At 42.6% G+C, this 13,421-nt stretch overlaps 1 protein-coding gene, 2 non-coding genes and 1 pseudogene across 14 annotated transcripts in view; 2 read left to right on the top strand and 2 right to left on the bottom strand.

The window, feature by feature from the left end:
* The first annotated feature begins 6 nt into the window (after positions 1 to 6).
* The window catches only part of FNBP1 (formin binding protein 1), a 111,295-nt gene continuing 97,880 nt past the window's right edge, over positions 7 to 13,421 (top strand). For all 12 annotated transcript variants that reach the window (XM_025051172.1, XM_025051171.1, XM_025051168.1 and 9 more), the window contains exon 1: positions 7 to 112. In XM_025051172.1, the coding sequence (XP_024906940.1) occupies positions 89 to 112 (24 nt within the window). In that variant the 5' untranslated portion in view covers positions 7 to 88. The remainder of the gene's footprint in view (positions 113 to 13,421) is intronic.
* On the bottom strand, positions 4,193 to 4,311 carry LOC112484877. The gene has a single exon (XR_003048272.1). It is a non-coding gene; the product is annotated as a 5S ribosomal RNA (ribosomal RNA).
* Positions 7,416 to 7,533, bottom strand: LOC112484890 (annotated as a pseudogene).
* Positions 8,417 to 8,535, top strand: LOC112484857. Its single transcript, XR_003048264.1, has one exon. It is a non-coding gene; the product is annotated as a 5S ribosomal RNA (ribosomal RNA).

Here is a 13,421-nt window from a genome sequence, read left to right as displayed (position 1 = left end):
AGGATCTCGAGGGGCGAACGGATCGCCGGGGAGGGGGACCGGAGAGCCGCGCCTGCCGCGCGGCGCGCCCCTTCCCGCCCCCTGCACCATGAGCTGGGGCACCGAGCTCTGGGTGAGTGAGGGGCTGGGGCTGCGGGGGAGGCGCCTGGCGCGCCGGGGCCGGGCCGCCCCGGTGGACGCGAAGACGCGCCAGTCGGGGTCCCAGCGGCCTGGCCAAGGCGGGGTCCGGGTGCCCCCTGTGGGCCTTGGCCTGAGCAGGATGTGCGCGCCGGATTCGCTCTTCAGAAGCGAGGGGAGCTGGTATGCGTCCCCACGGCGACCTGAGCGTGGGGCGCGGGTCCGGGTCCGCCCGCGGCCTGAGCAGGGGGTGCGGATTTGGGCCCCCCCGCGGCGCCCCAAGGCCAGCGGCGTGGGTTGGGAAGACCCTTAATCCCTCGGGGTGTGTAACCGCTGCGCCGCGGGTCGGCTTCCATGGGGGCGTGGAGGCCCTCGGGTTTGGGGGGCTGCGTTATTCAGTAGGGCGCCCTTTCCCGAGTTCCTAGGGCTGCTTTCTCTGCGCGAAGGTGCAGGCGGATCCGGCGCTCCTCCAGGGGGCGCGGCGGCCTCGGCGGGGCTGGGTCCCAGATCTTGGGTTTGGGGGCGCAGGGGCGGGAAGTGGTGTCTTCCCTCTAGAGGCGAGGACTTCTGACCTGTGGCAGTTTGCGGCGCACTTGTAGTTCTTCAGAGGCAGCTGACATCCTGGATTTGAAGTGGGGGCTGCGGCGTTTGGCCTGGAGGGGAAACTAGCCGGAGTTAGGGGGAGATTTTGTGTTATCACCTTCGGGAAGAGGCCTTCGCGGGGTAATAACTCTTTTACTGCTTCGAGGAAACAGTTGAAAATGGGGGAAAGTTGGCGGGGAGGGGCGCTCCACCCGGGTCCTTAACTTGGGGGTGTAGTGGGTAAATCAGGAGCCCGGTGTCTGGAAGCCCCAGACCAGAGCGAGCAGGAGATGCTGAGGCCGTGCACAGGCCATTCCCCCGGCGGAGTGGCTGTGGCTTGTGGAATGGAGCTCGTTTCCCCGACTTCTTCTGCATTTCTGGGGAGACCACTGGACAAGGGTTGGGCAGTGCAATGTCCAGAGAGAGGAATGAATGAAATCTCAATTATTGCACTGAAATGTTCTCAAGATGAGACATTTCCCACGATGAACTCGAAAAGTGCCTCCTTTTGGAATTCCATTTGTAAAGGGCGTGGAGGAGAAAGTGGGGTGGTGGTTGTTGTCCTGGCTGAGGCCGAGAAATCTGACGTCAAAATAAAACAAGGTTAGAGCAGCTGTAGAAACTGAGCGCATCCTCTCTTAAATATTATTATTATTATTTTTGGCTTTAATTGTTTTTGCATAACCATGTCTTAGGCTCGGAAGCAGCCACCGTTATCAGTACCAGAATCCTGAAGGCAATAGCTCCCGTAAATTAAGATAATTCATTTAATAAACATCCTCTGTCTAAAGGAACCCAAGATACTGGCTGATGTTTACAAATACTCATTTTAAAAATGAAATAGAAGATGGTTTTAAATATTCGCACACGCCAAATTAGGTGGAATCTACCATTTTAAACGTCGTATTTCTTTTCTATTCCTGCTCCACTCCCTTTAGCTCTTTTTTGCTTGTCTGGGGTGTTTTGGGGGGGGGGGAGAACAACAGAAGTAATTTTTATCAAGAGAATAGAAATTTTGGCACGATCTTTTTTCCCCACTTGTTCAAAAAAGAGAAAGGGATTATGGGAGAAACTACACTATATTTCTGAGTGAAACAGATTGTGATTAAGGAGCCTGAACACACTGGACGGCATTTCACAGTGGTACCAGTGAACGTTATGGAGGGTGATCCAGAATCCGGGAGGCAGCTATGACAAGGGAGACGATAAACCAGGTCCAACTGCCTGCATTATTCTAGGCACTTTTGGGGGGTGGAGGGGTGGGAGGGAAGGCAAAGACAAGGCGTTTCTGGACCTGGAATATATATGAATGACATGAAGTCTTAGGTTTGCTTCAGAAGAATTTGGGGTGGTAGTGGGTGGGGCTGTTGATGAAACAAGTACGTGGTCATGACTAGGTCATTGTCGAAGCTGGGTGATGGGTTACAGCAGGGCTTGTGACACTGTTTTCTACCTTATCTGCTTGAATTTTTCTACAGTAAAAGTAACTGGAAAAGTTTTTTAAGGAAGAAGCTGTATAAACTACTTGAATTTTTTTTTCACTTGCTAAGTTTTGAGGAAGAATGAGTCACTTAGCAGTTGTATATGTGCAAATATATGTCAGTGAAGTGTTTTTTTGTTGTTGTTTTGTTTTGTTTTAAAGTATTCCACTAGAGTATTGGCCTTTGCCCCGGAGTGCTTATAGTTCAGTGAGGGGAGAGGCATGAACACATTATTTGCACTAAGTGCAAAAATCTGAGTTTTAAGGCAAAACACCAAGAAGTATGAGGGCAACAAGCTGTCTATTTTCAGTTGCCTTATTTTTTTAGTATTTGAGTTTTTTAATGTATTTATTTTTTGAGGGTTTTTTTTTTTTTTTTGGAGTAATGAAGAGTTCTGAAAAATAAACTCCAGTTCTCCAGTGGCAAGAGACTCAGTGAGTGCGGTGTGTTGGGCAGTGTGGGGTTGCCCAGCACAGGGCAGTGATTGAAGGTTTTCCTTGAATGGTGGCTTTGGGGCCAGGCACATGTATAATGAGATAATGATGGGGCGCTCAAGCCTAGCCTGGCAGAATGATGCTTCTAGATGGAGGGAGATGGAGCTATGGCTTCAGTGGCGGTGAGTTATTTGTATCAGGCGGTTGCAGCTTTTCTAGACCTTCACAAATACCACCAGGTATACACACACTTTAGGACTTTCGTCGAAGTCTGTATAGGCTTTTAAAAACTCTGGGTTTCTAACGTGCACTCTACATTGAAGGCTTACTCTTAAGCCACATCCTGCTTTATAGAGGGAGTAAAACCTTTTTTTCTCTCTTCCTTTTCTTTCTTTTTTCGAATGCCTGCATAGGAGTAAACGTTCATATCCTAGGAAATTTTTAGAAATCATGAAATGGCAGGAAGTTATGCAACTATAAAAATGGACTCAAAACCCATCATTCGTAATAACTTTACTCGGTAGTTTGTATTTAAATTGGGACTTTCTAGTTTGTATCAGAAGGTCACAGCGAAGTGTAAATGGCTGTTTTAAAGTGATTAGGTTGTATTAAATTGGTTTGACTCTTCATAACATTGTCTTTTAACCCATTTTTAAATTTTTTATTGAACAACTACTATGTGCAAGACATCGATCTGAATCTAAGTCACATTATATACATTGAAAGAGATCTAGTTACTTCAGTAGGTCTTAACTCTAGTCTGCAACATTCAGAGTCAAAAGAGATTTACAAAAGAGATTAAGAACCAAATGGATTTACTCAAGACTTTGTTTAAAAGGTGACGATAATAGGGTAAGTAGGTTGCACTGATTTGTCGAAATCATGACTGGTCGTGGGAGAAATAGCAAAGCAAGAGTTTCTTACATTTGAATGTTTTTTTTTTTCTTACCTACTAATTAGAAAGAAGTGACAAGTTATTGAAGTTGTCAGTTCAACTTTTCCTTAGCTTGATCATTAATGGGAAGTGTGAATAAATCCTTTGAAAATTTTAGCTTTTTCTCATCATCTACTCTTCGCAGCTAACAAATTGCTCAGGGACAGAATCTACTTCTGTCTCCAAGTACCCTCTGCGTCGTCTTTATTTCTTTACTTCAGTGCTAATAGGAAATGGAGGAGGCGAAAATACCGAAAGCAAGAAAGTCAGCAGAGAGACCTGAATAATATATCGTCGGTCGACATACTAAGAAGCCATCTGCGTTGACTGTACATAATTTTTCTTCGATTAGAATTGACATTTGATATGTTATATTAGTTTGGTGGACGTGATTTTTTTAATGTGTGCTTTTAGGAGAATGCCAGGCGTACGATGTGCATTCAACAGCGTGTTGACTGTGGTGCCACTGCTCGTGATATGCACTTTTAAAAGGCAACACGAAACTTCTCTCCCAATGCTGCTGGGAACAATGCCTGACTCATAGTAGGAGTTTGATAAGTATTTCCTGAATCAGCGGATGAATTCTTTTTTCTCCTTTTTGTTTTAGCATTTGCTTTTTTATCTTATTGTTATTATTTTTTTAACGCCTACAGCACCCGGTCTTCCTAGGTGGTCTCCCATCCAAGTACTAACCAGGCCTGACCCTGCTTAGCTTCCGAGATCAGACGAGATCGGGCACGTTCAGGGTGGCATGGCCGTAGACTGCTTTTTCTTTTAAGTAATAATTTTGACACCTTTCTGCACTTTGGCAGTTGTAAACATTTTTTATAATTCTAGGTACCTTCTTTAATAGACTTTAGTTTTCAGAGCAGGTTTAGTTTCACGAATACACAGGCTAAGCTTCTTTTCCTCTTTTAGGGCTCGAAGATGGGTTTCTTCTGTTTCTCATGCTGCTTACGCGGAACGTGTATGTGTGTGTTCACATCAGAACACTTGATAATGTGTTAAAATTTTAAACTAGGCAATACTGATGCTTTTCTAACCTTGAAGGAATTAACTATGAATAGTTCCAAGTTTCAGAGAATTCCGTCTTATGACCCCTTCCTGCAGAATACTAAATGGAGGGCAGCACTAACAGCAGTTCGGAGCGGTCTATTGCCCGTTATCCCTAACCCTTCGGGGATTTCCGTTTGGAATAAACATAGCAAGGCCAGCAGAGGAGACGTTACTCCTGGAACTATGGTGACTGAAGCAGAACCGCCTCAGAAGAGAAGGCTAAATCACATTTAATGCTGTCATCGCTCCCTCCCCGTTTGAAACAGGCTTTGCACAGTCTTTCCTGGTTAGTAAATATTAAACAAAACCAGGGAGGTCTGGCAATTTTGTGGCTGATATTTACATATTAGCTTGTTGCCTTCACTTTATAAGTCAGGTCTAATCCTGAACGTTTGTGTCAGTGGCGTTTGTGGTAGGCAAAACTGTATTTCAAGCACCATAAGGGAGTTCTGTGTCTGTGTTTCCTGTGCGACCACATTAGAACTCTTGCTTTACATTCGTGTGACCTGGAAAGTACTTCTTTGAAGGACTAGTCAAGTGTCACCCACTTCCCAGCTAAAGCTAATATTGTGTTTCCTGCAAGTATTACTCATACTTGTTTCATCAACACCACCCACATTTAAAAATAAGGCTTTATTTTGACACTTAAAAATTGCAAGCTACCAAGACTACTTGCATATCCTGGGAAATTAGTCTAATTAGAGTTTAGAATGTGGGTGTGAAATCATCTGGAATTAGTGTTTATAATGAAATATTTGTTTCCTGTTTTAGTAGTGTTTACTCACAGTCGCTTGAGCCTAGTGATGTGTCCAGTTAAAAACTTTAAAAATCATAAAAGGGCCAAATATGTATATACGGAGTAAATTGAAAGTGTATGAGTTTTTAGTAGTGATTGATTATAGTCTTCCAATTGGGACCAACTTTTAACTCGTAAACCTCATCCGATTTGTAAATTCTATGCTAAATTTACGTAAAGCTTAGCAGCCTCCATGGTTTAATGCTAGGAATAGATTTGAACTACCACCACCACCAACAAAAAAAAGATGAAACTTCCAGTTTCTTTGTTGCAGAAGTTATAATACCTGTTAACTTTTAAACTATAATTTAGAGCATATCATTCTAGTAATTAGAATGAGTTTTATTTTTAAATAAGAATTAGTTCTTAGACTAATATCTGTGGTTTTAGTGAGTACAGTCCAGCAGGAGAATTTCCTTTCTACCTTATACTTGCCTACTCTCTTTATGGGTCGTAAAAATAGAAATAGCTTATAATTACATAAACCCTATAGCTCTTGTAATATTTTCACATGCACCGTGCCCCGTTGCCTTAAACACTATTGAGTAATCGTCATCGACATTGCCGATTATCAGACTCATCATGTCCCAGGTGCTGTGCAAAGTTTTTCCGTCCATCATCTCATTTAGTCTTCACAAGGATCCTCCGAGGTAAGTACCATTCACGGCCAGCATCAAAAAAGAAGATTTGAAGATGGAGTCAGGAGCACTAAGTTTGATTGAGACATAATAACCTGCGAATAGAAAAGGAAGCAAATGAGATTAGGCCGACGGAGTCATCAGACCACAGTGCAGCCTGACAGTCTCTACCGGACCAGCAGGAAGCACCAGAGCAACGATTACCTTTAAGGAGTCTCATGTTGGACAGAAATGGCCAAGCCTTTGTACCTCTGCCTTGCTCATTCACTGGTCAAGGAGTATGTGACATTGGCTACCATCTTGCTCAGTACTTGGTTGGGGGCTGCTACAAGAAGACCATGATCTTGGCTCAAAAGATGAGGCAGACCCTGAAGGAGGCTGTCTGCTAACCACATTCCTTTTACAAGAGAGGAAATGGAAGCTCAGAAGGGTAAAATAACTTGTCCAAGTTCACAGAGTAGAAAGTAAAGATTCAGTCCCAGATTTGGGGGACGCTCAAGCCTGCCCCCTCATCTTTTTAAAGTTAGTACATTCAAAAATGATTATTATTATTTCAACCTTTTATTATAGAAAATTTCCCAACATACTTAAAAAAAATAAAATCGTGAGCCCCTCTGTCGTCATCTCCCGGCTTCCAGATCACCAGTGTTTGGACATTCTTGGTTCGCGTTTGCCCCCACGTGGTTTTAATTTAGAGCCCACGGGCTTCTCTGCCTCGCGTTGTAATGCGACTCTGCTACCCCGCTTTCCTGGGCATGTGTAAAATCGAAACTCTCCCCCCATCTTTTAAAATATGAAAACGGAAGAGAACCAACCTGTTAAGTGCCTGCTGCACCTTTATTGGGGGACTTAAATGCATCCTTTCCTAACCTAACAAGGACCCTGTGAGTTTAATCCATTTTATAGATGAGTCCCAGAGAGCTGAAGTTACTTACCAGACTCACCCGAACCATGGGTGCTAGGACTAGAATTTAAATGCAGTTTTTCCCCCCGACACTAAGCAAATGTAGTTTAAAAACGGCATCCTCTGTATTTCTAGCTCGCAATCCCTTTTCTCCCCATCACTTACTCGTTTCCCCTCTCCCGTGCAGGCCAAACATTTGATATTCCTCATAGTGAGAGTCATTGAGAATCAGTGACTCACAGCGCTAAGTGCCGCAGACACAGCAGAAACTATTATGAATGAAGCTTATATTCTAGCAGGTGTTTCATGTATGTCTAGTGATCATCCATCCTTTGAAATCCAAAGGTGGTTTTTTTCTTTCCTAATTTAAAGAAATCAATGTGTAAAGTGGTACATAGTAAGTGGTATCACATTTCTGATTCCGTGTCTAGCAAAAGCATGTCTTGGTGAAAAGTATTTTATTTATTTATCACACCTACAGCACCGGGTCTTCCTAGGTGGTCTCCCATCCAAGTACTAACCAGTCCCGACCCTGCTTAGCTTCCGAGATCAGACGAGATCGGGCACGTTCAGGGTGGCATGGCCTGAAAAGTATTTTAAATTAAATCGAGAAAGAAGAAAGAAGATGTTGCTATTGACCACTTTGGGGGTGCTCGGGTTGCCATACGCAGGCCTTTCTAAGTTTCAGTTCTCGAGGAATATGAAACTAGACTTTTCCCTTCCTCTCTATGGCAGAAGGATGGAAGCTCTTCCCGCTCAGACTTGTATTCGCGTAACCAAAGCTGAGAGTGGGTTGTCGACGTGCATTAAAGCACCTGACAGGTTCTCGGGAGAAACGGTGTGGCTGCTCCCAGGTGAGCGAGACCCGGGAAGGCTCAGCCTCGCCGCTCTCCTTGCGTGATCTAACATTTATCAGTGCTGGGCAAGTCCTCACATCTCGTCCTCATTTTGCCAACCCGTAAAGCGGGGTGCTGATGCTTGCCTTCCTCTTCACCAGAGGCATAAAGATAAGTGCTTGTTTGTAAAGTGCCTTGAGACTGTCGGATGAGGCGATGGGTCGGTACAAATGAGTCTAGTCATGGGGAGGATTAAAGGGAAAAAACCCTGTTCCTTGGGAGCAAATTGCAGAAGTCTGCTACAAGCAGGACTCGTGAAAAATGAGCAATTCACTGTCTTAGGCTTTTAGTTTTCACAGTGAAGTCTTTGTTCTTTGATTGAAAATTCTGTTTACATGTTAATAAAATGAAATAACCTAATAGTAGGAAAATGCCTGGAAATCATTGCTTTGGAAAGGAACTCTGGATTCGAGGAGATCTTTTTTTAAAAAAAAAAAATATGAAATACACTGCAAAATACTAATCATACTAATTTTTAGCAATATGCTTAGGTTTATATAAAATATAATTTTAATGTTATACCTCAGGGGTAGGTAGTTCTCTTTGACTATTATTACCACTTTTTTAAGTTCTACTCTGTCTCCGGCCATGCCACCCTGAACAAGCCGGATCCCGTCTGATCTCGGAAGCTAAGCAGGGTCGGGCCTGGTTAGTACTTGGATGGGAGACCACCTAGGAAGACCAGGTGCTGTAGGCATAAAAAAATAAAGGATCGTAAGCTGACAAGGTCCTTGCAATCTGTGAGGTCAACTAAGGGTTGCCTTGCCTAAAAAAAGAGTTCTACTCAAATCATATTATTTCCCCTCCAAAAACTGGATGTTTGCTGCCTGAAACATATAACGGGTTATTCTACATATCAGTTTAGTTCGAGATGAATTCTTCTTTAGCAAAGAAAACTAAGAAGTTTAAAAATATTTGCTTTAGGATTGACATATACATATGGAAATACTTGGCAACGTTTGGGCAAAGAAATTTGAATTTCATGAGTGTATATGTGTATGTAAAGTATATTTTTCACTGTGACACTGAATTTTTAAATTAAAGTTTTATTTATTTTTAAGAATAAGTTATCTTTTTACATTGTTCAAATTTCAAAGGATACTAAGGTGTACATGAAAAGTGTCCCCATCACCCTAGGATAAATTAATTCTTAATTGTCATTACCGATTTCGGCAAGCGGATCGGTGATGTTGGTGGCAAATAATTTTAACTTTAGTATATAAAAGAAGAAACTAAATGAAAATATCAAAGTTATATCACTCAAGAGATGCAGACATGAGTATAATTGAGACTTCTATATATTTTGTCCACAGTGTCTATTTCTGGAGCATCTACTAAGTGCCAAGACATGGTTCTTGTCCTCGAGTAGCTTACAGGTCTAGTAGGGGCTCAGAAATGTGGGCAAGAAATTAGAGAACAGTGTGACAAAGACTAAGGTAGGGTGACTGTGTGGAAAAATGTATTCATTTGGACTGAAGTGGCAACGCTGTGGAATCCTGACTGCCCAGTAAATTATACAGGCGGTGGGGGATGTCAGGTTGGGAGAGTCATCTGACAGAGCCCTCTAGGAAGAGGGAGTAAACGCTGTGTCCAAAAGCCCAGAGCTATAAGAGGACACAGGGCTGGAGACTGAGCAGCCCGTAAAGAGGAGCCTAAAGAGGTAGACCAGCTGAAAACCATGTGGGGACTGTGGCCTCACCCTGAAGGCATGCAAGATACCCTTGAGCTGCTGAAAGCAGGTAGCCGTGGGCCAGTTTTCCATCTCCTTGCTGTGCTGTCATGCTTGGTTGATTGGATTAACCATGTGGGCTGGAGTAGAGAGCACCCCTCCCCCGCTGCTCCAACATTTTTACATGGGTGGAATTTGGTTAAAGTGAACAGCTAGGGGGCCTCAAATGCCTAAAGAAGACCCAGCAGTGAGTGGTGAGTCAGGGGATTGGGAGGCTGAGGCCAGTTCACGGTTTTGGCTTGTGGGTTAAATAGCGTATCAGCTTTAGGTCCTTTTTTTCAGCAGTTGGGCACAGAACCAAAATCTGCAGTCACTTCTTTCTTGCCCGCTCTTTGTTTCGGGTCAGGTGACACAACTTTGATAGATTCACCAAGGTCTGCACCTCAGCTCCTTTAAGCTAACAGACTGGGTATTTTCAGTATGCCTGGAGGCGACTCACACTAACCCAATTCCCAAGACCGATGAACGAACCAGAAGGCAAATTTTAAATTTATAATGAGAAGTATATCCATGAGGAGACTAGCTCTTCATATTTGCCAATCTGCACGTTTTCTCCCTGTAGGCTAATCTATGCAGAAAGCTAAATTCTATGCAAAGTTTCTTGAGAGCATGAAATCAAAATGGATTGGGATGAATTTAATGGCTTGTGACACTGAGCCATGGAAGCCTACGGCATCCGTCTCTTCCAGAGGGATAGATCTATATTAAGGCTAGAATAGACTCTATTTTATAGATGCTATGTAGATAATTCCTTACCTATTCATTCTTTAGACAGATTATAGGGTAATTAGTTATGTTTAGATCTTTTTAATTCTATTTCTATTCAATCTCTATTTAATTCTATCTCTATTCTTGCATTCCTGAGATTATATGCAGGTACCCAGACTGGACGTTGGGTGCCTATCATTTCACTTTCGGGATTTCCCAAACTCACAAGTCTGATCATCTGTAATTTTTAAAGCTCTCCAAGGTAATTTTCATGTGGCTTAGGTGAACACTATCTAACACGTTGGTCGCTTCTCATGCATTCTTAATTTTTGCTCATTTTTATTCTTTATAACAAATTTAGAATCCGGGAATATTTTGGAGCTACTTCTTTATCCTGCCAGCCACTTACAAACATCATCTGAGACTGAGAACTGAAGACTCAGGGTTGACAACGAGAAGAGAAGTATAAGGCTGGATATTTTGCAAGGTGCCGATGAGACATCTAAGCGTCTAATATTTAGTAGTTAAGTCTATGCACCTGGAGCCCCAGGAACAGGTCCAAGCTGTTTGGGTCTGTTTGGGTTTGATCGCCCCATGTAAATTTGGGTAATCAGAAAAGCTAGAATTAAAATGGCAAAATTCTAAGCTCTTGGCACGGTGCTATTCCTTCATGCACTCTTATTTAACTTTAGAACTCTGTCACTTAGTGAAACTGTCATATGTTGCCCTTTTGGACAGTGGCTGTGTGCTCTCTACTGAACTATTTACCTTATTGAGAATCATTATGTGAAAGTTGTTTTCGATTAGGAGTGGTGTAAACTATTAAGAATTGATTAGTTTTGTAAATTGTTCTAAGAGCATAGTAAACAGATCTTGAAGCTTCGAAATGCTTAGAAGTAAAACTAGTGTACCAATTCATAAATGAAAAAAAAAAATCAATGGGCCATGGACGGGCATTTGGTTTTTGGTAATAATCAGAAATTAATGTCACACATGCGTGACTTAATAGGTTTTTGCACACGGTCTGATAGATTCTAATCTGCTTCTTTGAAAACTTCCTGTGTGCCTGTTCAGACACTTGGAAATTAATAAAGAATTTTAGAATTATTCAATTCCTGCCCTGTTGTCTGAGATCTCTGTTGTATCTGATATCGTTTAATTTTTTCTTTATATTTCTGTGAGATAGCTTGAAATTAGTAGTACTAGATCGCCAAATACATCAGATGTGGGGGGAACGCCACTCCATGCGTGTGACAGATGCTATTTCGCAAAAAACGGCCTCAATAATTTCTCCTATTCCGCAGGCTCTTTCCACGTGACCTCGAGACTCCTCCCACCGGGGGCTGGAAGAGGGAGGGCTTCTGATTCTTCCCCTTGAACCTAAGCAGATCTTCGTGACTGCTTGGAGGGATAGAATGCAGTTAAGCGGCACCATAGGATTTCCGAGGCGGGATAGTAACTGTGGCACACGTCTTGCTATTTTGGGGCGCTGACTCGTAGAACCCGGCGCCATAGTGTTTGGAAGCCCAAGCAGCCCACATAGACCATACAGAGAAGCCAACCGTAGCCGTTCCAGCCGGCAGCCGGATTGAAGGCCTGGCTAACAGTATGACTGAAAGGCTTCCAGATGATTCTAGCTCCCAGCAGTCCCTACAGCCTTTAAGCCTTTCCAGTTAGGGCCCCAGCCATGGAGGAGCCGAGACACGTGATGTCTGTCAGATTGCTGACCCATATTAAAATGGTTTTTTCCCAGTGAGTTTTGGGGGTGATTGGTTAGATAATAATAACTGGGACAATAATCTTGGATGTCATAGGAGATAGTAATAACACTACCCCTATTCGGTTATTGAAGAATAGCACTACACAAATCCTTTTATTCTAGTCTGAAAATAAAATAAGATCACTTTCTCTTTGAAGCAATCCTTAGAGTATGAAATGGAAAAGTTGAGGAATATTCAAGAAGTTTTTATACTTATTTTCTCTGAAGATGATGGATCGGGAGACAGAGAAGCTCTGACATGAAGACTTATAGGAAAAAAGAAACTCCTCAAACTAAGTATATTTTATGGTTCTCGTCACAAGATCATATACCTTGACTATGGGGATTCTATGTCATTCTTCATAAAATCTCAAGACTTTTTACATTATTGTCATAATAGTTTTGACCCACAGAAGAGGACATTTCATTGTGATTCCCTTTTGGAAGAAATGGTTTTGCCAGTTTTTTCCCCCTAAAATTTATCTCCTCTTCTTTGAAACGTAAGCCATGCCGATTCACTTCAGAAGTGTTGTTTGAGACATACCAAATAAAATGCAAGATTTTTTATAGCTTTAATTGTGACATGCAATCCATATTCTGGGGGCAATGATCTGCCAGATTAACGCTAAGCATATATATCTAGTTGTCTCTACTATGCATTCGCTCTCTTTGTCCTCGCTCTGTGAATGAAGCATTTGGGCTAGATTATCTCCAATGGCTGCTTATTTTAAAATCCTTTTATTTTATTTGTATGATATTTCTCCGATTTAGTCAGTATATCATACCGTTCAAGAGTCTGGAGCCAGACTGGTTCACAGCCTGAAACAAACTAGCTGAGTAATTTGGGGCAAGTCTTCTAACCTCGGTTCCTTCATCTATGAAATGGGGATAATAATAGTGCCTTCATTACGGGATTATTGAGAATATTAAATGAGTTAATGACTACTTAGCGCAGTAAGTGTCTGACACAATGAGCTATATGAGCATTGACCGTCATTATTTACCTTCACATGTGGCTGGTTGTGGCTGATATTGCTCATGCTCATGGCTTGAATTCCATCTTGAGAAGAAACCAAATGAGCGCTTCCTTGTTAGGGGTGTTGTCGATGTGATCGATGACCTGGGTGTGAACCAGCCTGCGTGACCTCACCTCCCTTCCACTCAAGTGGTACAGGGTAATCTGAGTTCCAGGATCAACTGACACACTGAAGTGGCTGTCCTTGGAGTCCCGATTCATAATAAATGGAGAATACGTCACTGTCGGTTATCGAGGCTGGAAACTCCGTTTAGACATTTTATGTCTAGTTCCCACACTGTAGCTCAGAGAAATGCTAATAATGTTAATAGCCTGTTTATAAAAGTTTCGACAATTCAAAATGGTACATAA

The sequence above is a fragment of the Pteropus alecto genome, unplaced genomic scaffold (assembly GCF_000325575.1).
Source record: "Pteropus alecto unplaced genomic scaffold, ASM32557v1 scaffold67, whole genome shotgun sequence".
Lineage (NCBI taxonomy): Eukaryota > Metazoa > Chordata > Mammalia > Chiroptera > Pteropodidae > Pteropus > Pteropus alecto.
The sequence above is the reverse complement of the archived record's forward strand: the minus strand, read 5'-3'. Positions and strand labels throughout refer to the sequence as shown.